Source organism: Pongo pygmaeus, chromosome 1, assembly GCF_028885625.2.
Source record: "Pongo pygmaeus isolate AG05252 chromosome 1, NHGRI_mPonPyg2-v2.0_pri, whole genome shotgun sequence".
NCBI lineage: Eukaryota > Metazoa > Chordata > Mammalia > Primates > Hominidae > Pongo > Pongo pygmaeus.
In genome coordinates, this window is record NC_072373.2 from 44458169 (window position 1) to 44483673 (window position 25505).

At 53.0% G+C, this 25505-nt stretch overlaps 1 protein-coding gene across 16 annotated transcripts in view; it reads right to left on the bottom strand.

Moving 5' to 3' along the window:
* Nucleotides 1–25505, bottom strand: part of NFASC (neurofascin) — a 192079-nt gene that overhangs the window by 23554 nt on the left and 143020 nt on the right. For 3 of the 16 annotated variants that reach the window (XM_054466840.1, XM_063646797.1, XM_054466851.1), the window contains 15 exons: nucleotides 24859–24970; nucleotides 24326–24492; nucleotides 23731–23878; nucleotides 22349–22473; nucleotides 21419–21463; nucleotides 20049–20150; nucleotides 19559–19756; nucleotides 18678–18748; nucleotides 17099–17321; nucleotides 14974–15089; nucleotides 13021–13225; nucleotides 11597–11719; nucleotides 10325–10498; nucleotides 7840–7854; nucleotides 1751–1984 (listed from right to left, as the gene is read on the bottom strand). In XM_054466840.1, coding sequence (XP_054322815.1) covers nucleotides 1751–1984; nucleotides 7840–7854; nucleotides 10325–10498; nucleotides 11597–11719; nucleotides 13021–13225; nucleotides 14974–15089; nucleotides 17099–17321; nucleotides 18678–18748; nucleotides 19559–19756; nucleotides 20049–20150; nucleotides 21419–21463; nucleotides 22349–22473; nucleotides 23731–23878; nucleotides 24326–24492; nucleotides 24859–24970 — 2058 coding nt within the window. Of the gene's footprint in view, nucleotides 1–1750; nucleotides 1985–7839; nucleotides 7855–10280; nucleotides 10499–11596; nucleotides 11720–13020; nucleotides 13226–14973; nucleotides 15090–17098; nucleotides 17322–18677; nucleotides 18749–19558; nucleotides 19757–20048; nucleotides 20151–21418; nucleotides 21464–22348; nucleotides 22474–23730; nucleotides 23879–24325; nucleotides 24493–24858; nucleotides 24971–25505 lie in introns of those variants that run through there. The other 13 variants (XM_054466865.1, XM_054466858.1, XM_054466901.2 and 10 more) reach the window with 8 other exon arrangements.

A 25505-nucleotide genomic window follows, 5' to 3' on the forward strand; every position in this document is an offset into this window, starting at 1 on the left:
GAGGAATCTCCCTTGAAATCTGAAAAAGACAGGCGAAGGACAAATAAAAAGGCCTATTTCACCCTGAGAAGAGTAAACTTATGAAACATCTTTTCCCAAGATGTAAGGCACGATAAAGGTGAACATTCATTTTTAAAGTCCTAGACGGCCATTCTGCTGCATTAAGGGAGGTGAGGATGGTTGAGGGGTGTTCCCAAGGTCTAGATAAGATCAAGGCCATGGCCAGGTCCTCTGCAGCGTCTCACAGAACTTGAGGAGTGAGACTCTGGAGGGGCTGGTCCTATGTGGCAACAAGGCCTATGTTTCAGAAGGCAAGTAACTCTTTGCTGGGGGAGCAAGAGCCACTTCCTTTCTTCATTTTTGGTTCATCTTTTCTCTGAACTCAAAGCACTTGTAGGACACAAAGCCCCACTTTAATGAAAAAGATGCCTCACCGTGGCCCCAAAGAACATCAATCACCAACCCGCTGGTGGCAGCTTCTAATACCCCAGCAGGTTCCTCCTCAGCCAACTTTTTCCAAAAGTGCCTGTTAAGTTCTAGATGGCACCTGTGAAGCAAACCAGCATTTTCAGGGTCTCAGGAGCTCACGGCAGCTGTGTCTCTCGTCTTCCCTGACAGCTCACTTAACTCCATGTCATTGAGCTAAAAACAAAATCCTCTCATGTCTATTAAGCCTCCATCCTCATTCAGGAGGCCGAGAAAAGTGGAGCAGGGTGGGAGAAAGGAGGCTTTGGAAGGTAAAGGGACTTGCCCAGGAGACAAAGGTGGTGCCCACTGGGTCCTACAATTCTACAGCTGTGGCAGAAGAGTTCTGGGTGCTTCCTGCCAGCCCTGCTGGCTGCCTCACGCTGATTTTATAGCTGGCCTGTGGGCTCAGGAAGCTACAGACCTTCCCCTTGTTGGTAATAAAAGACTGATGCGCAGTGCTTGGAAGGATCGCTGAATTCCCCTGGGGTGTCCCCGAACTGGAAGAACAGAGCTTCCTGGCCTGGCTGCACGATACAGGAACAGTGCATTCTCGTGGCTCAGCGCACCAGCCCTGGGATCGATTCTTACCAGGGGCTCTGAGAATGCCTGTAATTTTCCCTCCATGCCTGCATTTAAGGGCTTGGGGAATGTGAGTGGGCATTAAGGGACTCCTTGGCAATACAGTTTCCTGGAAGCTTTGACTTTGTAAAAGAAAAGTCTGTAAATGTTCCTCGCGGAAGGAGAGACAAGGAAGGAACAGGGGTTCTGGGAACAGAGCTGCCTGGCACAGCCACTCCCTGCTGCTCAGCCTCTAGGCCGGATGCAGACGTGGCCAGGGCAGGAAACTCCCTCAGGCCAGTTGTACAGTATCTGGTCCTTTTCCCCTCCTCACACTGTCTTCCTTCTGGAGTGCTCGGCTCTGAGCTGACTGCCTGAAATGTAGCTGGAGGCGGTCCTAACATCTGGAACCTGGGGGCCCTGCCCAAGGAGCTTGGCCGTCTGTTAAGGAACAGGGATCTGAGGCTAGAATTTTGGGTACTGAGTGGTGGAGGACCACCCAAGGAGTGTGTGTGTGTCAGGGCCAGGCTGGGGAGATCTGGGCCTCCAGGTTACGGGACTGAGCATCTAGTCACGGGTGAGTTTCCAAAGGAAACACAAAGGGAGGTGGTGGTAAACACCACTCCAGACCCCACCTCCTAGCTGGGGGAGCCTGTGGGTTCGTCTGGAGGCCGCTGGGGAGGCGGGCCAGGAGGGGATGGGGAGCATGGGTGATGCGCAGTACCGGATTCGTGTATCTTAGTCCCGGAGGTGGTGGTGGGAGGACTCTCCGTGGTGGTGGTGGTGGCAGCAGTGGTTGTAGTAGTTGTGGCGACGGTGGTGGTGGCGATGGTGGTAGGTGCAACAGTTGGGATGATGGGGACTGTTGTGGCTTCGGTGGTGGCAGCAATGGCAGTAGCATCGATACTGCTCACAGCGCCCGTCGCACCCACAGTAGTCGGGGGCAATGTGGGAGGAGCTGAGAGGGAAATGTAAAACAGCCGAGTCTGGTTGGTTTGGCTGTGCCCAGCCTGGACACACGGCCCCCGCGTGCAAGGCAGGCAGCCCGGTGAGGAGATGGGGCTTAGTCATCAGGAGCCTCCCCAAGCATAACGGACTGGGTCAGACGGGTCGCAGCAACAGAAGACACAACCATGGGGGAGGAAGAGAATGAAGCCCTGTGTGTGTTTCATTTTCTTCTCATGGTCTGCGTGGCTCGAAACACCCAGCATGCACCCAGCCAAGGATGCGTGAGGATGAGATGGGAAGGGGGCACGCGCTGAATCGCTCAGACCCCAGGGATGGCATGGAGCCCCAGGCCAAACACTGGCCAGATGCCACCCAGACACAGGCCCAAGCAGCACCAGTTGGGTCCAGCCCTGGAGCCCCAGCCTAGAGGTGGGCAGGCGGTGGGGCCCTGTCCAGCAGAGGCTTAGAGTGGCCTGCCATTCCCAACCAATCACTCCAAAATCACCCTTTGTCATGCCTGCATGAGCCCAAACAGCCACCCAAACCCGATGACAGAGAGGGAACAATCTCCACTCCGCGCAGGTGAGCCTTGCACAGCGTTCTGCCTGCCCTCGCCCTCCTCCGGTCTTGGCTCTCCTTGGTCATTCCCCTGCCTCTCCTCCCTCTCTTTCTCTTCTCTGCTCAATGGCGGCCCTTCCTGCAACCACCCTAATCCAAAGTGACTTCTTATAACTGCCTCTCTCTCCAGGAACTTCGGGTCCAGGTACCCCAAGTGCTTTCTGTTCACATGAGAACATGGGAAGAGGGAGCTAATGGAATGGCCCGCACTCAGCAGCACCACCTTCCCAGCCCACAGCAGACAGAGGAGTCCCAGGCAGAGTGAGGCGCATGCTGGGCTTCTTTTCCGCATAAATCTTCATGGGGCACAGAATTGTTCAGATCTGGGCTAACCCTCTCATGACACCCATCTCCCACCCAAAGCTATCCTTGGATGTTGGTCAGCTTGGGAGGGCTAAGCTTATGTATGTGACAACTTTTTCACAGGTCTTCTTTCCTGATATAGAAGTTCATGGAAAGGGCCGCCCTATCCTTACCCGCAGATCTAATATTTGCTAAAGCTGAGAGTATGAGACTGAGGCCAAGCAGAGAGAGACAAAGCCACCTCTCCTCCTTGCACTCGATCTCCTGTGATCTGACAGCACTCCACTTTCTAGTGTTGATGCTAATGGAGCAGTAGGCAGGGACTTTAAAACAAAGGCAGCTAACTCTCACTCCCAAGGAATCCCACCCAGCCTCAAATCTCTCAGGAAAATAATATCCCGGAGAAAGGGGCTAGGGCAGGGAGGGATGCCAGAGAAAGAATTGCCAGAGAGCTTTTTTTAAGGGAGAGTGAAGTGATCCTAAGCCTTCTCAGCCAGAGCCAGCCCAACAAAAGCCCTTTCATTCCCTTGGGTCTCCAATATTATAAGTCCCTCTTTGGAGAAGGAGGGAATACTCCTGCTTCCCTACTAATAAGATCAGAGGTACTACTGTGCCCCGAGGGTGCTGGCCACTGAAGTCACACTGGGCAGCTGACTATGCCCCACATGTTCCAGAGGTTCCTGGGCAGGCTCAAAGCTCTCAATGCTATATTCCCCAAACCCTGGTCAACCCACAGACATCAGGGCGGTGTGGGGAGGGGTGAGCAGTGGGGCAACTCTCCCTCTCAGATTCTTTATTTAGGGCTGTGCTCAGTCCAGGATGGCCTCAGGCCTGGAATATAAGCTCAGTACTAAAAACACTCAACATGAGGGAATTCACTTATCCCCACCCACCGAGACACACACACACACACACTGTGCACACATACATGGGAAAGCCTGAGAGACCCATGTGGCAAAGGTCAGTTCTCTCCCAGGCCTGCTCCCTGCAGCTCTCATGGCCATAGACACACATGGGCTCTTTCCGCTGCTCTGTGCTGCTGGAACAGACCTAGAGAAATTATTTTGTCTACTTGGACAGGACTGCTCTGATTTTTTTTTTTTTTTTAAATTGAGATGGGATCTTGCTCTGTCACCCAGGCTGGAGTATAGTGGTGTGATCATGGCTCACTGTAGCCTCGACCTCCCAGGCTCAAGCAATCCTCCTACCTCAGCCTCCTGAGTAGCTGGGACTATAGGTCCAGCTACAGGTCCACCATGCTTGGCTAATTTGTGTATTTTTTGTAGAGATGGGGTTTTGTCATGGAACCCAGGCTGGTCTTGAACTCCCAGGCTCAAGCAATTCTCTGGCCTCAGCCTCCCAAAGTGCGTACCTGCCGGAGTTCCTTATCAATAGTATATTTTCTAATAATTTCTGACAAATCAAATGCTCACAAGGTAGCCCTTCTCATGACTATCTAAAAGGCATCATTAGAAAGCACTCCCTTTGGAGGAGGTTGCAGTGAGCCGAGATCGCGCCACTGCTCTCTAGCCTGGGCAACAGAGCGAGATTCTGCCTCAAGAAAACAAAACAAAACATAAAAGCAAACACTCCCTTTTAACCTGAATCATCACACTGTGTAGTGCAGGAGCCTGGGCCTCCCCTCCTACAGGTGCAGTGGCGCTACATTTGCCAGGCCCCAGAATCCAAGTCAGTCTTCCCCAAAGTTTACACTCTCTCATGTGGTCCTCAGACTCGCAGAGACACACACACACTCATACCCCAACAAGGCCATAGCTGGGGCACACTCTTCCCAGGATGTTCCAGTGAGTAGCTGGGGGACAGAGGTGTCAAGAGAGCCCAGGTGACAGCATTTTCCTCACTGGCCCTGCTGGGCAGAGGCAAGGATGAGAGATGGCTCTGAAGATGTTTCTACACTGCATTGTCCCCTCCCCTGATGGCCACTTCTGCCAAGTGTGACAGAAAGGAAGCATTTTTCTCTGATGATGGCTACCTAGCTGCTTCCTGTCTGGCTCAGGCTTAGTAAGAGGGAGCAAGAGATGAGAGAGAGGAAAGGGGTCACTTTCCGGCAGCCTCCCCGGGGCTCCCACCATCAAAGTTACTATAGAGGATACAACCTCAGCTGGCTAAGGTCACTGCTGGCACATCTCTGACCCACTCATTAGCTGTGTCTATTGTCCCAAGGCAAGACAGGGCCTCCAGAGAGCTAGGGAGGGTGGAGGAAAGAAGAAAAGCCTCTGAGGGAAGGTGCAGAAGAGTCAAGCAGTGAGCTGTCAGGGGGCTAGTACAGGTGGGAACAAGAGGAGGACAAGTGTTCCATGGGGAAAACCTTCCACTGCTCAGGTCCAAGGAGATTCAGATTATTTCATCCCCTGGGGCTGAGGTGGAGGAGAGGATAGAAGAGCAATGAAGCTGAGAAGTAGGGCTTACCAACAGAGCAGCACCAGGCTGGGCAGACACATGACTGGGCTAGGATGTCATTTCCTGCCGCAATAGGAGCTACAGGTTTGGAAGCAATCCTGGCCAGCGCTCAGTGGAGACCATCAGCCTGGCGACCGAGGAGAGGGGGCAGAGACTCTCTGTTAGCTAAGGGGGGGATCCTGAGTGGGCTAAAGCTGGAAGCACAAGGGCCCTCCTAGACGGCAGCATCAACCTCACAGGTTTGTGACCTAATGCACAATGGAAGGCACCCTGGCCGCGGCCAAGGGTTTTCCAGGAGGGTTTCAGGGAGCACCATACATGAGATGGAGAACACTGAGGAGAGATGACATGTGTCATTCATCTTTCCGTCCCAGAACCTGCCACAGAACAGGGCACCTATCAAGAGCTCACCAAACATTTGCAGACTGAGCTGGGTCAAAGAAGAGGACAGCACTTCCCAGACATTCCATGGTGGGAGGTTTAGTCCAAAAATGTCCACATGGCGTGTTGACTACCCCGGCCAAATCACAGATTGTCAGACAGATGGGCAGCAATCCTAAGAGACTGCAGATACAGGTGGATGAGAGGGATTATCTTCACTGGGTGAGAGATGAACAGGGCAGTTTGGGGAAATAGTGCCCAGGTTTGGAGAGGATGAGAGGGAAGACAGCAGTGGGCCAGACGCCAGGCCCACGTCAAAAACATGAAACCCGAGTTTCGTTGTTTGGCACCTGCTCATTGTGCAGAAGGTTCTTACGCATTTAAAGCTGAGAACAGCTGATGTTATCAGCACATCTCATTTCCAAAAAAGTGCAATCTGCCTCCACTGCCATGTCACGTGGAAGCCGGAGCCCAGGAAACATTTGATTGAGACCGTGATCTCATGCTGCATGAGTGTAGATCTTTTCTAAATGGGAAGTAGGAAGTGGGGTGATTGCAAAGATACCTCTCACCCACTCAGTAGAGGGACAGCACAGGCCAGCACAGATGCCCACTGAACAAGACGGACTGCCTGCCACCAGGCCCACCTGCCTTGGGTCCCAGGGTGCCAGAACAGGGGAGGTGGACGGGGAGCTGCTTCCCCATTGAGCTTGCAGCTGATTCGCCTAGTGCCCTCCCTGCGTTTCCTCTTCGTCATGGGAGAGACTTATGTAAACTTCAAGCAGGAAGTTAGAGAGGCCCCCAGTGTGGCAAGGATGGCTCTCACCCTGTTCCCCAGGCTTGGGATCACCTCTCTGCCTCACATCTTCACAGGGGTGTTCAGACCTTGTGGGGAGGCACTGGGGTGGTGGGTGAATGTTGAGGACTGAGGGAGAGAGGGAAGGATGATGGCAGCTCACCAATCCACAGATCTGCTTGCAAAACATACACAAACTGAAGGAAGCAGGGTGTGCAACAGAAATAGAATCAACCTAGGATGGGGGTGGGGATGAATAAGCAAAGGCGAGGAGGAAATCGAATTGGGCAAGGTGGCATCCCCTTCATAAGCCAACCCTCAGATTCCTGGCCTGGTCCTCAGCCCTCCCTCCACTGCCTGGCATGTAAGGAGGCTCTGGTGAGCACTTGCTTGTAGCCTTTGCTCTGCCAGGGTGAATCCTGTTCTCATTTCCCATCTGATGTAATTCAGGCTCAGAGGAGGGCCTGGAAAGGAACCCTGGCGTCCCCTGCCTTGTTTCTCCAGCCTGGGGACAGGCCGACTGTGATGAAGAGCCCTTTGATGACCCTCAAACCCATGACATGAGGACTGGAGAGGAGTAACTTGATTAGCAGGTCCTAAGCCCAGAGCTGCCCAGCACCTCAGTCCACTGTAGATCTACCTCCCACACCCCGAGAGTGGAGACTGTTCTTAACCATAAAGACTTGGAAAAGCTGGGTTTCTGAAGGGTGAGGAGATAATCAGCCCACGGTGCCTGCTGAGACTCCAGGAACTGGAGCACCTGGCCCTATCCATGGACATGCTTGCTTGTTCTCACTGAGCAGAGCCCGTGGTGGCTGGCAGAGCCCGTGGTGGCTGGCAGAGCCGGTGCCGGGCCCCCATGCAGCATGCGAAGCCGGCATGCACAGCGCGCTCACCCTTTCAGGAGATGGCAGCCCCACCAGGAGCCAGCTGTCCCTGCTCCTGCTGCAGCGCGCCTTCTAGGGCCACAGCTGGGGACACTGCTCTGAGCTGTCAAGCACAGGCAAGGGCTCAGGTGGTTAAAGGGAAGTAATCTACTCAGTGTCAGAATCAAACTGCAGCTCCAGAGAGCAGGTCAGGGCCGGTGTGTGTGGAACCCCTGCTGAGCCATTCTCCTTCTCAGCAGGGGGCAAATAGTTTGGGAAGGGGGGAAAGTGGGCTTGCTCTCCTCTGGTCCCATCCTCCACACACATCCCTCTTGACAGTCTGGCTTCCCAACCACTGAAAGGGTGAGTCTGGAGCATGCTTTCAGCCTGAGCCTCTCCCTCCTTGTCTGCCCTGGCTGGGCTGGGCTCCGCCTGTGCTGCCCCATGCCATGCCCATTACCTCCGCGGCTGGTACGGTACCTGCGGTTGGAGTAGCTTCAGAACACAGCGCCCAAGATGGCCAGACAGAGGGAGAAAGGATGGAAAAGGGAAGAGAAAACAGAGCACAAGTGAGACCACAGGACAAGCAAAGCAGAGAAGGTTCCAGCCAAAACCTTATGCAGACGGCGTGGCCAGGTGCTGGCTGCTGGCCTGAGGATGCCAACTGGCATTCAGGGTTCACGGTCAACTCCACCTGAGTCAGGCATGTTCCTACAGAAACCTTTCCACCTGGGCCTTGGAGACCTTTCTAACACACTGTTTCTACCTCGATTCAAGGACTGGACATCTAAGAGGTGGCTGCAGCGACGGTCCACTCAGAGCATTATGTTCCCAGCTCTGTCCTCAATAGCATGTCCTGCTCTGGCTAGGTTGGCATGACCTTTGAGCAGGCTGGGTGACCCTCCATGATGCCAGGAATTGAGGGGATAAGGAGTAGGTGGTGTGGGAGGACACCAACTCCAGTCAAAAGGATGGTTCCTGTCTTTGGGGGAAGATGCTGAATAGTGGGATGGATAGGAAAGAGGGAGCGTGTTCAGCTGCACCCGCTCCACACCATCGCAACCTTGGAAGGCGGGAACTTTGAAGGATGGAGCCTGGAGCCCCTCTCCTGGTATTCCGTCACTCCAGTTCTTCCCCTCCAGTTGGACTTTATGAAGTTAGAAACCCAAGTTTGGACTGAGAGCCCTTTCTTTTTTCTTTTTCTTTTTTTTTGGATTGAGAGCCCTAAGTGAAATTCTTGAATTTTCTGCAAAGCCTTAAGTTAAGAAAAAAGCCTCTATTTGTCCTCTTGTCCCCTGAGGCTGCAGAACATTCTCTGTGGTGGTTACTGGGGCTGGACAATAGGGCTTTGTTTATCTGATGTTCTGTATTGGGGTGCACATAGGGAGGGAAGAAGGGGCTCTCTTTATCTATCTACTTGCAGAATTGAGTAATCAAGAAAGTGCATCATGGTCTGGCCTGGCCTTTGGTAACAGACACATATCAGTCACTAACCTAAGTCCCCCTGCCCTAATAAACTTCCCGAGTGCGCAGGGGCTTGGGAGAGTGCAGAAGAGCACAGCAGGAGGGAGAGCTGGTTGTGTGACTCACTCCTGGTTTCTGATACCAGAGAGGGATGCCGAGTGGGCTGTCAGCCTTTCTCTGCTTCTGCCTGGCCCCTCTTCTCCCGCCTCAGCACTGGTCTGCTGGCTAGAGTGGTGGGCTGGGGAAGGATATGGGCAACTTGTGAAGCTGCCTGGGATCCCAGGGTGACGCAGCAGGCCTGGTAGCCCCAGAGAAGGCAGCACTGATGCTCTCCTGGAATGCGAGTAGGGGTGGTATTCAGGAGACCCCATCTGGGCCTGGGCCAGGCCGCGGGACCTGACCCTTCTGTGGAAAGCACCAGACACGATGACTTGTCAGCTTCCAGGGTGCCCACTCACATCACCTCTTCTCTGGAGTCTTCCCATGAAGACTGAATTCCCTCCTCTGCCCAGCCACTGCGCGCCCTCATTTAGACATGCAATTAGATATTCTTATAGATGGCTCCCCCTCTAGATGGTGTGAGCTGCTTATTACCTTTGTATATCCCTTGTGTGTGGCAATGTCTGGCACCTCACAGTGTGGGTACTAAAGAAATGGCTGTTGAATAGACCGTTGTCTCTCTGGAGACACACGGGGGTCCCCAGCCTTTCCCAGGGGGTGTGCCAGTATTGAGGCTTTTGCAGCCTTGCCTCCTTGAGAGGTCCCAGACTGCACATTCCCCCACCGCCAGCGTGTGTGCCGGTGAGCCTGGAGCCCCCTCTAGTGGAGTCCTCAGGCAGGTGCAGCTCTGGTGGGGTTGAAATGCTGCCAGATGACTCCTGGACCCAGGAGATGAACTCATTTGCTCTTTGGGAAGCTGGCTTGGCAAATGGCTGTTTCCTAACTCCTCCTCCTCTCTGCAGCCTGACAACACATCCAATTCAGGCTGCAAGGAAGGACCACATTCTCTGCTTTACTCATGATGCCAGTAAGCAGCGTCATCATGACGGTTTCCCCTACCTCCTTGAACCCATGTGCCTTCGAAGAAAGAAGGTTGTCCCCAGAGCACTCATGGGGGCACTCACAATCATATTCCTGCCTCCCTCAAGAGGTGAACACTCACTGTTCTTTGGATTCATTATGATTTCTCTCATTTCTCAACTCATGCTCTCTTCCTTATTCCTCTACAAGAAGGAAAGATGATAGATGTCAAGTGACTGAGCAAGTCAGGGCAAGTGGGGACCCAGGTGTGACCACAGTGGTCCAAGGAGAGCTGAGCTCCAGATACAATGCCAGCACCTACCTCTCACATGTAAGATGGGTTCTCACCTACCGAGGGCTTGAGGACTTGCAAGTCTCATTTCCTCTCCATCCCAGGCAGCCAGCTACAGATCTCAGTGTTTCTCTAGGCCTCTGAATTAGCTGGGACCTTTTACCCCAGGGGCTGCCGCCATGCACCTACCTTCATTCGGGGGTGCTGGTGACTCCTCTGTGACGGCTTCCCCAGAGCCCACCTGTGTCCTGGCGCTAAGGGTAAAGCGGTAGCGTGACACAGGGTCCGTTCTTTGCACCGTGAACTTGGTCTGATTGGGAGAGAAGTTTTCCACTATCTGCTTTCCTACTTTGGTCCCGTTAACTGGGGAGAGAGAGGTAAGTGGAATTAAACTTTAGCAACAGTTATTGATGGGTTATATAATCTGCAAGCTGGAGGGAAAACACCTTCCTGACTTTGCCGGAAAGGGAAATGATGGCACCTGCCTGGTGATCTTAAAGGCTTGGTTCAAAGGCAGAGCACTGGGTAAGAACTCCCTCCGGGCTCTTTGATTATACCCAGGGTTAATCCTTCTTCACTGATCCTGTTGTCTCTAACTCACTGCAGAGTTATGTGGCTGATTCAGAAAGATTCCGTTTAAATTCTTAAGCCCTTTCAACAAGGACAAAACTCTTCACTTTCTTTCTTCCTTTCAAACAGAACTAGGACAACGCCACTAGGCCTTTTGATTCTTAATGCCTCCTTTGTAAAATGCCTATTCAATGGACCTCAGAGGGTGAAAGGGTCTGGTCCAGAGATCAATTCAGAACAGCATACAAGCACACAGTTGGCTATTAAAATTGCTAACAACACAACATTTGGCTCTTTGAGTTTCCTAACAAGGTATATGTTACCTACTTTTGAAGCCCTAAAGTGTTTCAAATGTAATGGCACTCCTGTCCCTGCATGGTGATGATGAGCTCATGAGGTGGGGTCTTTCCAACCCAGGCTCCTGATTCGGGTCACCCCACAGTCACTGGGCAGCTCTACATGCAGCTGCCTTATCATAAATGACATCTTGTCAAGGGGTGTCCTGACTGTCTGTGGACTCCTGTGAGTATACTATCTACCCCATCAGGTGGAAGCTCCAGAACCTGAGGAACTCTCTCTTCTAGACTCTGTACGTGTTGGAGACTACAAAAGATCCCTAAAGGCATGGCTGTCTCCCTCATTAGACTGGAGTTCGCTTTGTCTCATCAGTGAGACTAGAAGCTCCCTGCAGGCAGAACTATGTAAGGAGAGCAGGGATTGAGTCCCATCTGCCTCCCCTAATCCTATTGGGAACTGTTTCGTTGGCCCCTCCATCCCTCCACAATGCCATCTGCACCCACAGGCTTTCTACCTTGAGTCCTTAGGAAAAGTGGTGAGAATGGGGTTTCTGGTTCCCAGATTATCTAAGAGAAAGGGAAGGGCAGAACATACAGGCCACGTATTTGAGAGTGTATCCAATCATGATCCCATTTGGATGCTCCGGATGATCCCACTCCAGGTTGATTGTCTCCAGGTTGGGCTGCCGGACGCGGAAACGCCTGGGGGCACTGGGTACTTGGGGAAGGAGGAGAGAGCAGGGGAGATGAGGGGGAGGGGGCAGGGAGGATGAGGAAAACACAAAAAACAAAGCACAAGTATGAAGGCATTGACCTCTGGACAACCCCCATGCTGGACACTGCTAAACTGAAGCCTGGGAGAACCGTGAGATGACCAGAGCCCATTGCCCCATCCAGGATGCCATTTCCTCCAGGTCTGAGGACAAACATAGCTCAGACTTTGCTATTTAAGAGAGGAAGAAGTAAATCAGGTTTTCTTCTAGCAACTACCCTGGATTCAGCACGTTAGGCTCTGATTCTGCAAAGATACCTCTAAATTGGGCAGAGCCATTCCTAGGTAGAGAACCACTTACAGCTGTTTTGTACAGAGGCTGCAGTTCCCTATCCTCAGACAAGGATTCTCATCACTGGGTCCAGGCAGCAGGCCCAGGCTTCTGAGCTGAGAATGTTGGATTCAGGGGTAAGGAGACAGAAAGCCAGGGTGGAACATCCGGAAGAGGTGGGAGGGCAGGAATGTTGGGGAGAGGCCAATGATGCAAACCAAACCAGGGGGAGGGAAAGACAGGGATAAAGAGAACAAGAGGGAAGAACAGAGGACAGGAGGAAGAGAAGAGGAAAAATGGGGAAAATAACAATTAAAGAGGGAGGGAGGAGAAACGGAGGAGGACGAAACAGATGCAAAGCAGATAAAAGAAGACTGGCAAGAACAAGGAGATGAACCAGGAACTCTGCAGTCATCTGTTAATTCATGAACTTGAATTTATGTGAAACAAAAAATAGGGGTTTTGACCCCAGGGCCATGTGAAACCACAGGCCTGCAGAAGGCAGGGCTATACTTGGATATTCCTCTGCAGAGACACCACACACACAGGCCGACTATTTCAGTGACGACTTCTTGAGAACGTGGGGGGAGAACCGTGAAGGTGTTGGGTGCTGGCAAACAAATCAGATGGTTCCAGGCAGTCAGGATGGACATGCTGCCTTCTGCCTTGGAAGGTGGTGGGGCGGCCCAGGCGCCCGCCGTGCCCTCGGGGATCAGTCTGCATAACCCGTCTGGAATTATGTCAGCAGACCTCACAGGTCTTCTCTTGAGATACAACCTCCTGGCAGGGCAGGTCACCTTGGCGATGGTGCTCTGGGAATGGCTGTACCGGCTCAGCTTGCAGGTCATCCGCTCCTGGAGGCCTCGCAGAAGTTGCCTTGTGCCATCCATGCCGAGCCACGCTGGAGTTTCTCCAGGCCCGAGGTGTGTGCCACCCTTCTCCTGCCCCACCCCGAAGAGCTGCAGGCCAGACCTACCTCCTTCCGGGGTGGTGAACTCCTTGGTCTCACTGCGAGGCCCATCACCTCTCCCATTGACCACAACCATCTCCAGCTTGTAGTTACTGTAGGGGAAGAGGCGGGACACCACGCCACGGAGGCGGTCACCAGGGAAGCTGGCTTGCTGTCTCTTCTGAGACACCCACAGGTTCTTCAGCAAGCTGCTCTCCCTCCAGTAGTAGGCCTTCGGGACAGAGGCAGGCTGGTGAGGGGTCAGGCAGGCAGGGCCGGGTTAGTTGTTAGTGGTGGTGGTAGTGACCGGTCTTTCCTTTGCTTGCTACAGCCTCCAAGTCCCAAATGACCTCATCAGTCCTATCCAGGCTGAGGAAGCAGCCTTTTAATCCCCACTCATTAGCCACTCCTGAACATGAATTTATATTAAACAAGAAATAAGGGTTTTGGTTCCAATTACTTTCGGATCCATGCCACGTCTTTGGGGAATGAGCAAGTTGGCCAAACTTACATCTGAGCTGCTCCATCATGAGACTGATTTCCAAGGTGGGTACCAGGTTGCTCAGGGAGTCCGTGCCAGAACCAAAAATAGTGAGCCAAGGGTCCAGGCATGGAAAGCTCCACTCTGTGCTCAAAGACCACATCACCTTGAATTGGATTAGTATGGTTTAGATTGACGGCAGGCAGCAGTTGAAAGGTAGCAAGTTACCCCCGGAAGTCTGAATATGAGAAAGGGTTGATTTAATCCTTTGAAGTAAAATGATTTCTTTTCATATTGTTGGAAGACCTTTAGGGATGAGACAGTCACATGTCCAAGTCAGTGGGATGCCAGGCTGCATGGTAGCAGAGCTTGGATGGGAAGGGACAGCTATGGAAGATGGTGGTGTTGGAGGGACGGTGGAATGAGTTTGGGCAACATGAGGTCTCTAATTAGCAGTGGGTAAGAAGCCACAGGTCAGGTGGCCACGCCAGTGTCTCCCAGGCTGCCCGTGGCAAGGTAGGAAGGAGTCCAGACTTAGAGAGGGACCCATGGGGAAGCTTTAGCCAGAAAAATCTCTAAGCAAGTAGGTTAAGGGTGCAAGTCAACTGTGGGGAAGAGCTCATTCAAGTGTACACATCACGTTGCCTTCTTTCCCCTACTGGCCAAATTCATTTCCCGGGAAGAGACTAGCCTCTCTTGCTCTGCCTCCAACTGTCCATCAGCCAACTCTTGATGACCCCGGAGGCCACAGAACCTGCATTAATCACAGTTACTGCCTCCCTCACTTTCCAGCCAACTTTTAATTAGCGCTACTCAGAAGGGAGTGCCGTGTATACCCTGGGCGCCCTCTCTCTTCTTCACATCTGAGCTCACCCTTTTGAAGAGGATGGACGATTGAGCAGAAACTGCTCTCAGGCAGGGAGGACCAAGAGAAGCCAAGGGCCTTGACAGTCCATATACTGGGTTATCTGGAGTTGGCTGTGACAACAGGGAGGGCATTTGCACACTTTCAGTGGCTTTGCCTGTTAGTTGTGGCTTAGGAGATAAGGAGCCCAGTAGGGGCTATTGGGAGAGGGGAGGGGAGTAGCTCAGCGGTGCCTCAACACTGCTCTGAAGATACATGTGTGCCCACTCACGCATGTATTCCAAACGCAATGTGCTATGCAACACCAACCCAAACCCACTACCTTTCATGTGATTTTCTGCTGAGCACAATCTCTCAGCATATCTGCTGGACACATCTGAGTGTATATATACACATATATATATATATACACACACACACACACATACATACATATATATATATATATATATAGAATTTTTTTTTCTGGGTATATTTTTGAACATCTAACCCTAGACATTATCTTCTTGAGTCAACCCTGGATTCAATAAACATCCCTAGGATTTCTTTCAAATATCTTATGCCCCGCATTTGCTACCCCTGGCCCTGGTTAGTGAGCTGGGTGGTTAGGTGAGTCCGGAGCTGGCTTCCTCACTCGGTACTCTCTGAGCTGGCCCTGGACCGTGTCGGAGTAGACGCGGTTCCACTGAAGGCTGATGGCTGTGCTGTTCATGACTCGGACTTTAACTTCAGTGGGCGCAGCCCTGGGATCTGCAATGTGTCGGGACAGAGAGCTGGTTATGCAGGCAGGACTCTAGGGTTGCTTCTGACTTGTTCTCTGCTGGCCTATACCTGCATTCCACTCAACACTGGGCATTCCATGAGGGCAGAGGCCATGTCTCCTCCATCAGACAGTACTTGAAAAAGTGGTGGGGAAGGCTCAGGACAAAAGGGTGGCAGTCCAAGTGGAAGGGACTCTGCCTACATGTTTAGAGGGCAGTCATTTGCCCCCTCCTGTGCTGGGTAGTTTCCATCTGCCCCTTCGTTTCGTCCTCCACCCTTCCTCACCCTGCTCTGTGTCCTGGGGGGCTGCCCTCGCTGGACCTTATCAGCGGAGCTCCCTTGTTCTCAGGCTTCCAGATGGGTTTAACCAATAGCAGGTGCCAACAGGAGGCCCCAGGGCAGGAGGAGAGGAAGGGTGGGTATCAATTCCCCTGGGTTCCTCTTTGCTGGGCTACAGGTTGACAGCCTTGTACTCTTCTACCTAAGGCCACGGCTCCTGAGGGCAGTCCTTGCTGGCTGTGGACTCATCTATCCCCGTCCATGGAGGCTCAGAGTGGTATAATGACTTCCTGCTGCTGCCAGCCTTTAAGGTGGATTACATATCTTGCCGTTTTCCCTCCAACTCTGTCCACACGTTATAAATAGTTACTTTTGAGAGTGCATCTGTTTCCTGGCAGAAAACATTACCCACAGGTTGAAGATGCCCTAATCTAGTTCAGGAAGTGATTCGGACCCTGCGACTACCTGGAAAGGGAAGGCCCCTCCCTCCCCCATAACTGATTCTCGTCCCTGTTTTCTCCACTCTGCTGCAAAAGCAGCTCTGCCTCGTCCCTTCTAATCCATCAGGGCATGGGCCGCAGGGTAGAAGCATGCAACGGAAACTGTGGGCTAGTCCATAAAACCCATGACCAGATGCCACCCTTTCTGCACTTACCATCTAGTAGTCCCATCGGGCTCCTGTCTGAAGTGCCCGCCACCATGGAGGTGAGGAGTGGGATGGACAGAGGACCCACTGACCCTCTCTGCTTATCTCCCTTGTGAGTCCAATCCATAATCACCTCTGGGAAAGTGGGGCCCAGGACCCAGCCCTCCCTTCCTCCATCTCACTGTTAGGAGCGCCACTGGCCCTACTCTTGACTGCTCCTTCTAAGTTCCCCCCACTCAAGACTGTCCCTCCTCCCTTCCTTCTGCCCACTCCATCCACCTACATGATCTCTTCTTCGATCAGACCCAGACCCAACAGGGCACAAAGGCCCTCAACCAGGAGGGGACTCCCAGACACCCCTGCTTTGTTTAGCAGCCCACAGGATTGATGTGCTGGGGACAGAGAGGCCACCACCGTCTGGGAAGCCAGGCATATATGTCCATGTATATGACCAGAATCTTGTTGTTTTACCAGGGGCCAGCCACCAAAGACCTTCTCTTTCTGTGCTCAGTTCCCAGGGCTGGGAACCGCAGCAGGAGCACCAGGAGGGGCTGGTCTGGGGTGCTCCTGTCTGGTGCTGAGGAGGCCTCCTGATCCCTCAAGGCTTCCCCAGGGGAACCTCTGGCCTGCTGCCCTGCTTCCTATGGAGGTGTCTGATTATAGCTCTTTAGGATGGGTAGTCCTGATGTTTTTTCTTGGTGCTAGCATGGCTTAGCAGTAAGGCAGACTGCCAGGGGATCGGAAGACCTGGGCTCTGTTCTCAAGACTGACATTGATGACTATGGAACACTGCCAAGGGTTTTCCCTTTTTGGGCCTCAGTTTTCACATCTGTGAAATGAGAGTTCTGGACTAGGTGATGACATTCAGTAATTCCAACTACGTTCGGATGATGATATTTCCACTCCAGACATTACTGGGTGCCTGTCTGCTCTAGGTCACTACAGGACGTTTTTCCTTCCTGGGAACTGGCTGTCCTCCCATACCCACCCCAAGGTTCCTGGCCTGTGTGCGTGGCCTCGTGAGACCTAGCCACAAGGGTCCTGGTGGGGAGACGGGGAGGAGACTACTCACAATCTTCTCCGGAGTAACCGATGACGGACTCTGGCTCAGGGCCCTTCCCGAAGTCATTTTCAGCCTGGACTCGGATCTCATAGGGCACGTAGACCGGGGTCTGCCCCACCACGTAGCGAGAGCCCCACACCGTGACGTTGTTCCAGGCCTCTCGAGTCTCTCTCCGCCTCCACTTGACAATGTAGCGCAGGTTGGGGCCAAAGGCCGAGGTGGCATTCATGGGCTGGGCAGAGGGACAGACAGGCTGGGGAGGCTGCCAGAGAGGGGCCCAGATCCACCCACAGCTTGCCCTCTCTTGCTGTGCCAGGCATCCCTTCCAGATGTGCCCAACACTGGCCTGTCCCCTTGCAGGGTAGGGAAGGCCACATCCCCCACCCCAGTGAGTCCCCCAAAAGCCCAAGGTCCTGTGAACCCAGCAGCATGCAGATTTTCTGTGACAGAGGCTTCGCCTGAGACCCAGTTACTCTGACTCTGAAAGCCACCCACATTTGCAGGTGCAAAAGTTTTATTTTCAACAAAACTCCTTCCTGTGACAGGAGCAACAATAAAGCAAAATATAGACAAAAGGTAAACTTCTCCAAAGTCAGAAGAAATGAGTTGTGGTTAACCACAGCATGGCTCCTGCTAATGAACTCAAAATTCCAGAATGGACTTTAGTTCTACCGAATTTGTATGTGTCTGTCCTGTCCTTCCCAAGAGGTCAGAGTTCTTTAAACATGGGCGTGATTCTGCTCTTTATTTTCTAAGGGCCTGGCCCAGGAATCAGTCCTCTGGGAACCTGCTATACAGAGCCACAGACCAGGGTCCTGAATCTGGGCTCAGCCCAGCTGCTGTTGCCCTGTTTGGCCAAGGCTGCTGTGGGAGCAGCCTTCAGAAAGACAGGGAAGGTCATGATCTCAAACACTGCATCTCCCAGTTTCCATTACTCGTGGCAGAAGCTCAGAAATGTTAATATTTCAGTGGCTGCGTCTGCATTCTCAGACTGGGAAGTGGTTTGGGAAAAAAGTCATTTTGAGACCACATACTCCAATCTGGGTTTGGAAAATGTAGTCAGTGAGCCAGCATGAAGATGAGATTTTCCAAGACCAGAGGGAGTCTTTGGAATGACCTAGTCCATTCTCTGACCAAGAGAAAGCCTGTACTGGACACATCTCAGATGTTGGTCTCTCCCCAGCTCCCACAAATCTCCAGTGAAAGGGCTGTAGAACACACCAGAACTTGGTTTGGTGTTGTGCTTACATTTTTTCTAAAGTCTAACCCCAGTCCCTCCTCCTTCAAGAGAAGTCTGCTTGATTTTGCTGCCTCCTCTACGCGTTCTGCTAGACTGGCAGTCGGTGGACCCTGGTCCCCTCTGCTCCCGTCTCCTCTCTGAAATCTTACTCTTAGACATTTGTCCTGTTTGGTTTCTGGATGCCCAACTCAGAGAGGAGCTTGGTTTCTCAAAGAAGAATGGCCACCAAGACCAGCCAGAGAGTCTGAACCACATCGTGGCCTCATAGGGTCGGGGCATCAAGGGAGAGGGGCTCCCGGTGCATGTGGCAAGGTGAGCTGCTCCATCGGGGCTGGGAGGGCCTCTTACCGTCCACGTGATCTCCATGTTGTTCTTTCTGGTCCCCTCTCCCTTCACGTCACCAGGATTGGACTCGGGGGCTGGAACCCAAACAGACACAGGTTCAAGTCTAATTTGTGCCTTTCCAGGGCAAGGTAAGGAACCTTCCTCTGTCCTACCTGATGGGTCTGTTCTGGGCTCTGTCTTTCCTCAGCATCTATGTACACGTTGGGTCTGGTGTGTAAATGAACTTACTCTGTGCATGATGTGCCTTTTGACCTGAGATTTAAACTCCCAGAGCAGGGCTAATTTCTTCTGAATTTTAATCCTTTACCAGACAGCATTTATCATAAGGCTTTCCACACTGTCGGTGGTCAGTAAGCCAACTCAATGTGGACTAGCTCCTTTGTGGATTATCCACTAAATATGTTTCATGCCAGACTGGCTTATCCCTGGCATTTAACATTTTTGGGGGGCAGCATCTCTACTCTCTATGAGCTGGTGTGATTTCAGAAATCCAAATATTACCCAAGAGTGTTAGGAAAAGAAATCTGATGTAATACCAATTTATATATTTCTCACACTGAATTATGTATTTCTGCTGTATCTCTTTGCCATAGCTCTCCCCTTTAAAGGAGATAATCCAGAATTACTAATAATAAAAATGGAAGTTAGCATTTATCATGTGCTTACTACATGCCAGGCATCATAGTAAGTACCTGACACACATTCTCAAATGTTCACAACAGCTCTGTGATGTAGGTGTTACTATTACTCTCTGCTTCACAGATGAGGCCGGGCCGTGGAGAAGTTAAGTAACCTAAGTTCACATGGCTGGGAATGGGGGGATCTCAGTGTGAATTTGGGGTGTGGGGTTCCGGAGCCTTCTCTGGCAGCCCTCGGGTACTCACGTGCTCCACTGGTTCGGTAGCGCTCGGACGGGAGGCTGGGGTGGCTGCTCCCAACCTCGTTGATGGCAATGACACGGAACTGGTAGTTGACATACGGGGACAGCCGGAGGACGGCTGAGTTAACGCTGCCGGGGTACTTGGAATGGTCATGCCAGACCCCAGGTTGGAACTGGTCTTCTTCAAACTGGACGACGTAGTCTGAGTGGGCAAGGAAAACAGAGCTGTTTCGGGAGCTCAGTTAGCAGTGGTCTTCTTTAAAAGCACTTCCTTCTTGGCTTCCATTGATCTTTATAATCTCTCTCACACAAAGGCACAGGGAGAATTCTTCCCAAGGCACAGGAAGAGACACCAAGGCCTCTGTACATTCTGAGGTTAGCCCAGGACACACATCAAGCGAGGCAGAAGTGGGGCTGGAAACCAGGAAAGGCCTTCGGTTTAAGGGTGTTGCCATCCCTCTTTTCCAGCTTTGGGGCGCAAGGCCCTGAGCTACCTGTGATGGGGCTGTTGTTAGCATCCCCAGGGATCCAGGTCAGCCGCACGCTCCTCTCGGCCAGGTCGGTCAGCTCCAGGTCCCGGGGCCGGTCTGGCCGTCCTGGTGACAGAAGAAGACACCACGCAGGGCTCCTGAGTTAGAGTGGGTCCACCCTTGTGACGGCCCTAGCCCTGGACAGCTCCCTGATGGGCTTAGGTCTTCGCTACCAGCTGGATCCAACCCCAGCCTGACCCGAGGGGTGAGCACAGGGACCACTCCCTTCCCATTGGGGCCCAAGGGAAAACAAAGAGGAGACTCCTGAAATCCCAGCCCCCCCCCCCCCCGACCCCCGCCAAAGAATATCAATGGGCGTGGAACAAGGAAATAAAGGGGCTTATGCAGACAGAACTGGGACCAACGCCATCCCGTCTTGGATCTTCTGAGAATGCAAGCATTCAGGAATGCCACCCGTCATCAGACCCACGCTCACAACACTTAGGAAGGCTGATGAGGGAGTGTGGGATTCTGTCCCATTTTCTCACATTAATTGTCCTCTACTCTGTGTGCCAAGGCTCTGAGGAGACGGGAGCCCAGGAGAGGGCTTGGCCTGCTGAACATGGCAGATGGGTTAGGGGAGTGGGGGCAACAAAGAGAGAGGACCAGACCAGGGAGGAGATGGAGACTTGGTCTAGGCATTTCATTGATGGACAGCAGGACAGGAGCCTGGCAGGCTTGCAAACAGGGGTGAGGGCAGCACCTTTTTGGGGTGTGAATCTCACTGGGACTGCTTTAGTGGGTCTAAGTGCCATCCTGGCCTGGGATAAAGACACCCGGCTACTGAGTGGTAGGGGAGGCAAGATTTTCTCTCCATCTTGACTCCCTGAACCAGGTATTTCCATCTTTCAGATGGTCACTAGAAGGACTTGGAAGGCGAGTCCCACAGGCCCACGTTCACGTGTGTGTGACATGTGTGTGTAGATTGTAAATGGATAGAAAGCAGTAGATGCAGGGAGGCTGAACAACGAGTTTCCAGGTGATGTGAAGGGAGCAGGCTTTCGCAGTCCCTGCAAACAGGACCTGAAAGACTGCTGGGAGGACTGGCCACCCTGAGGGAGCGGTGAGTGTGGATGGAGGCAAGGGATAGGGTGAAACAGCAGCCGAGAACTTCCGAGCTCACCCTGTAAGGAGCAGGAAGCCCAGCATAGGGCCGTGCCCTGGGCTTGGGGAGGTGGACGTGGGCAACTGAAAGGAGGTCCCATGTAGCCAGGAGTGCTTCCCACAAACCTACACACTGTCACCCTTTCCCAAAGCGGCTTCCTTCTCCCAGACTCCACACCCTGGGTGCTGAGAGAGGGCACCGGCAGGGGACTGTGATTAGTGGGAATTACCTTTGGGCAGGGCAGCCAAACGGTTAGTTGGAGTGGCCTGATCAGCTGCAAAGGTAAGACGGGTTATCCAGGTTAGCAGGTTATCCAGCGTTAAAGGTGTTCTAGAAGGATGGGGGTAGGCAGCCGAGGCTTAAACAGCTGCCCCTGGGCTGAGGTGTTCTAGGCAGGGCTGTCCCCGTTCTTCCATGGGGAATCTCCTACCCTTATAGAGGCCATTTGTGTTTCCTCCACAGCTGGGGGCGGCACCTCTGTTTCCTTCCCATCCCAATGTGACTATCATGCCTGGGCCCACCCTTCCTGCAACTGTGCCTCTCCACTGCACCAATGCTAGTGGCAGTAGGGCACCCACGGGGAGGCAGAGGTGACAGAGGACTTGCTTCCCTGGAAGGGAGAGGCCTCCTTCCTCTTGGTTTGGGTTAGCTTAGTATTTACAGTCCAGCCTGGGTGCAGGACAGGAAGACACGGCATCATCTTGCTTAGTGCATAGCACGTGATGAAACGTCACCAGAACCCAGGAATGGGGCGGGAGGGAAAGGAAGGCTGGCGGAGGTCATTGGAAGCACAAACACAAACTCAGTCTTGCTTTAAGGATGGATTGTTTTAATTGACTTAGTGGTGGAGTTAGCTGTAAGAAAGGTAAAATGATCACAACGAGAAACCCCTCTTCACTTTCTCTATATCACTCAGGCCCCTTTCAGTTGAGACATGGGGAAGTTAATGACTCCACTCAGGAGGTAACCTGTCCAGCACAGCTTGTTCTGAAACTGGCAGCTCCCTAACCCTGACATCACAAGGCAAGAAGAGATCACCACGCCTGACCTGGCCACTTGACTGCAGGCGCTGCCCTCGGAACTGTCCCGGGCCACTGCTTCTCTGGCTGCTGGGGAGGGGGTGGGGCTGGTCAGTGCCAGGGTAGGCAGCGGCAGTTACCTAGCACGGTGAGGTAGGCCTTGGCCAGGTCTTGGTCTAGCTCGGTGCTGGCAACACACGTGTAACTGCCCTGGTCCCGCTCTGCCACACCAAAGATGGTCAGGGAGTCATCTTCCTTCTTCATCCTGCAAAGGTACCGAGGAAGGGTTGGGAGAACTGTGGGTAGGGGAGTGCTCAGTGCTGCCCATTGCTTTCTCCCCAGAGGGGGCTCTCGAGTCAGGAGGGCAAGGGAAGCTCCTTCTGGGGGATATGAGGCTCCCTCTCAATGCTTTGACAGAGGTGAGGTCTTCACGGTCACCTGGAGCATTCATCATACTTGATGGAGGGGAACAGAGAGTGGGTGGAGCCCAAGTGGCCGTGAAGCACGTTTGCCACCTTCGAATTCCGTACGTGTGTCTGCCTCTGTGCCTTTACTGTGCTGTGCACCCCTCCCAGGTTAGGGCACCATGAGGCCCATGACCCCAAGGTAGGTTGGTATTCCTTCTCCTCTCATACTTGTAGCTTTGTCTGTCTTCAGCCCAGACTTGTCTCCTCTGCACCTATGCTCAGGCCAGCCTGACCCCAGGCTCCTAGGAACTGTCTCCTATAAAGAGGAGAGGCCGCAGAGCAGGATGGGGCTGTAGAGCTGTCAGCACTGAGTGCCAGAAGGTTTGCAGAGGGGAACACCCTCTGCAAAAAGTCAAATGATGGCTAGAAACCGCTGGTACCATGTCCAACTGCAGGGCCCTGCACAACTTTGCTCCCTCGAGATGGAAGAAGGTAAAGCAAAGTAAGCCCTGGGAAGGGAGGCTCGGAACAGCGGTTCTCAACCCTGATGCACACTGTAACCCCCAGGGGGACTTTTAAACACTGCCAGTGTCCTAAGTCCTACCCTACACCAATGAAATTAGGATCTGAGGAGTGGGGCAGGTGTGGGTGTAGTGAAAGCATGCCAGGTTCAGTCAGGGCTGAGAGCTGGCTCAGATCAACCCTGCCCTCTGCTGAAGATTAGGGGTACTGCAAATAGGGCTGAAAGGCTGGAGCCTGGGATGCAGCGGAGGAGGAAAAGAGAAGACAGGGGCAAAAATGAAAGGGAAAAGAGGCGAAGTGAGGGGAGGCAGGGAGAGGAGAAGTGAAGAGACTGAGAAGAGGGAGAGAGAGGAGGTGTAGGAGAGAGAAGCAGGGAGCTGGTGGGAGAGAGGGAGGTTGTGCAGGGTTGGTGTGGGGGGGTCTCCCCTGAAGCAGGGGAGTTGCCGAGGCCATCAGCCCCTCTGCAGAAGCTCCTTGGTGACATGCATGACATGGGTTCCCTGTCCCTGTGTTCTTCCATGTGTCACCAACAGCAAGGGAAAAGAAAATGCGCCTCAAACTAGCACTAGGAAGGGGAAAGGGGGAAGAGAAACCTGTTTCCAATATAGAGCGGCTCGTCATCCTTCAGCCAGGAGACGGTGAGTTTCAGGGAGGGGTCGTGCTTCACCCGACACTCCAGCTGCACCGTGGTGCCCCTTTTGGCCACCTGGTCTTCAGGCATCCGGTAGATCCTGGTGGGGTCTGTGGAGAAGCCCAGAGCACTCGCCACTGGCCTGTTCTCTGCCCAGCATCCCCATGCGGCCACAAAATGGCATATGTCTGCCCTCGAGGCCTTGGGCCAACTACGGAGCGGGGCACAAACAGTATGCCATGGTATGAATGGAGCAGAGTTCTGGGTGGGTAATCCCCAAAGCAGGTAATGCCCCAAATCCTCTCCATCTGGCTCAGGAATATATAATGTAATTTCTGGGCTGGTAGTGGGGAGTTGGTGTGAGCAGAAGGTTTCCTTTCCTAATTCTCTTTGGACCACACTGATCCTAAAAGGACTCCACAGGTGCACACTGGGCAGCCCACTCCAGGTTAAAGATAGGTGTGGTGCATTTTCAATGTGAATATTGTATGTGGATAACTGCCAGCATGGCCTCCTTGTCCCTCTCCAAACTCCCACTGGCGAACCCTCTCCTTTACCTTTGACCTCCAGGCGGACTTGGTTTTCAGCTTTGCCCAGGATGTTGGTGGCGACACAGGTGTAGATGCCTTGGTCCTCTTTGCGGATCATCTTAATTTCCAGACTGCCGTTCTCATAAACATGGTAGTTGCCACCATCCAGGTTGCTTCCTTGCCCATTCTTAAACCTCACAACAGAGCAGCAGAACACACAGCATCCTGAGACAGGACCAGCCCAAGGGCAGGGGCAGCAGCCAATCAAGAGAGACCATGGGGGCTGTGGAAGGAGCCCCATGCTAGGAGGCTGGAGCCCTGAGCCTCGGAGGGTCTGCCTGTAACCACCAGGTGGCCCTGGCAAGCCTCCATCCCTCTCAAGGTCTTGGTTTCCCATTCTGTACAATGAGGAGGTTGATCCAGATGATCTGCTAACTTCCTCCCAGCTTTGACCCTTTAAGATTCCCAGGTCTTGCTGAACACCTACTATGGGCCAGATGGGAAGGAGAAGATGAGACAGGTGACCCCTGCTGTGGAAGGCCTGATCTCCTGGAACTTACCATCGCAGTGTGGGGATGGGAGACCCAAAGAAAGGACAGTCCAGTCGCGTCCGGTTGTAAAGAATCACTCGAATGAGCTGGTTCCGGGGCGACAGCATCCGAGGCGGCACATCTGAAATTCCCAGAGAACCGATCTCGAGTGCCGAGTCTAACTCTTCCATCTCTTCCCCCTCGGTCTCACCTCTGCATGCCTTCTGCTTACAGCAGCTTCCCAAGCACTGAGACACCTTCCCCTATCAACCTTCCCTCCTTCAGGAAGCCCCTAAGGATTAGGTGGGGAAGGAGAAGCTTATTGCTTCCTCTGCCCTCAACCTACCCTACATCCAAATCCAGCTTTTGCAAAGGGTCTCCCTAAATTATCCAGCAGGTTCCGTAGCTGCCCCATCACAGCCCTAAGGTATTTCCTAGCTACCCCTCCCACCACCCTCTCCCTGCCCAGAGGGTGCAGCAAATATACTCAGAACCATTTCCCATCACGAGATCCAGCTGCGAACCCAGGGGAAGTCAACGTGGATACACCAAGGAGATGGGACAGTCCCAATCTATTTCATCAGGGGAGGGAGAAGACTAAGACTGACTGCTCTGATGGAATTAACTGTCTGCTCATCCAGCTTTGTGAATTTTAAGTCCTCCATCCCTCTTACAAA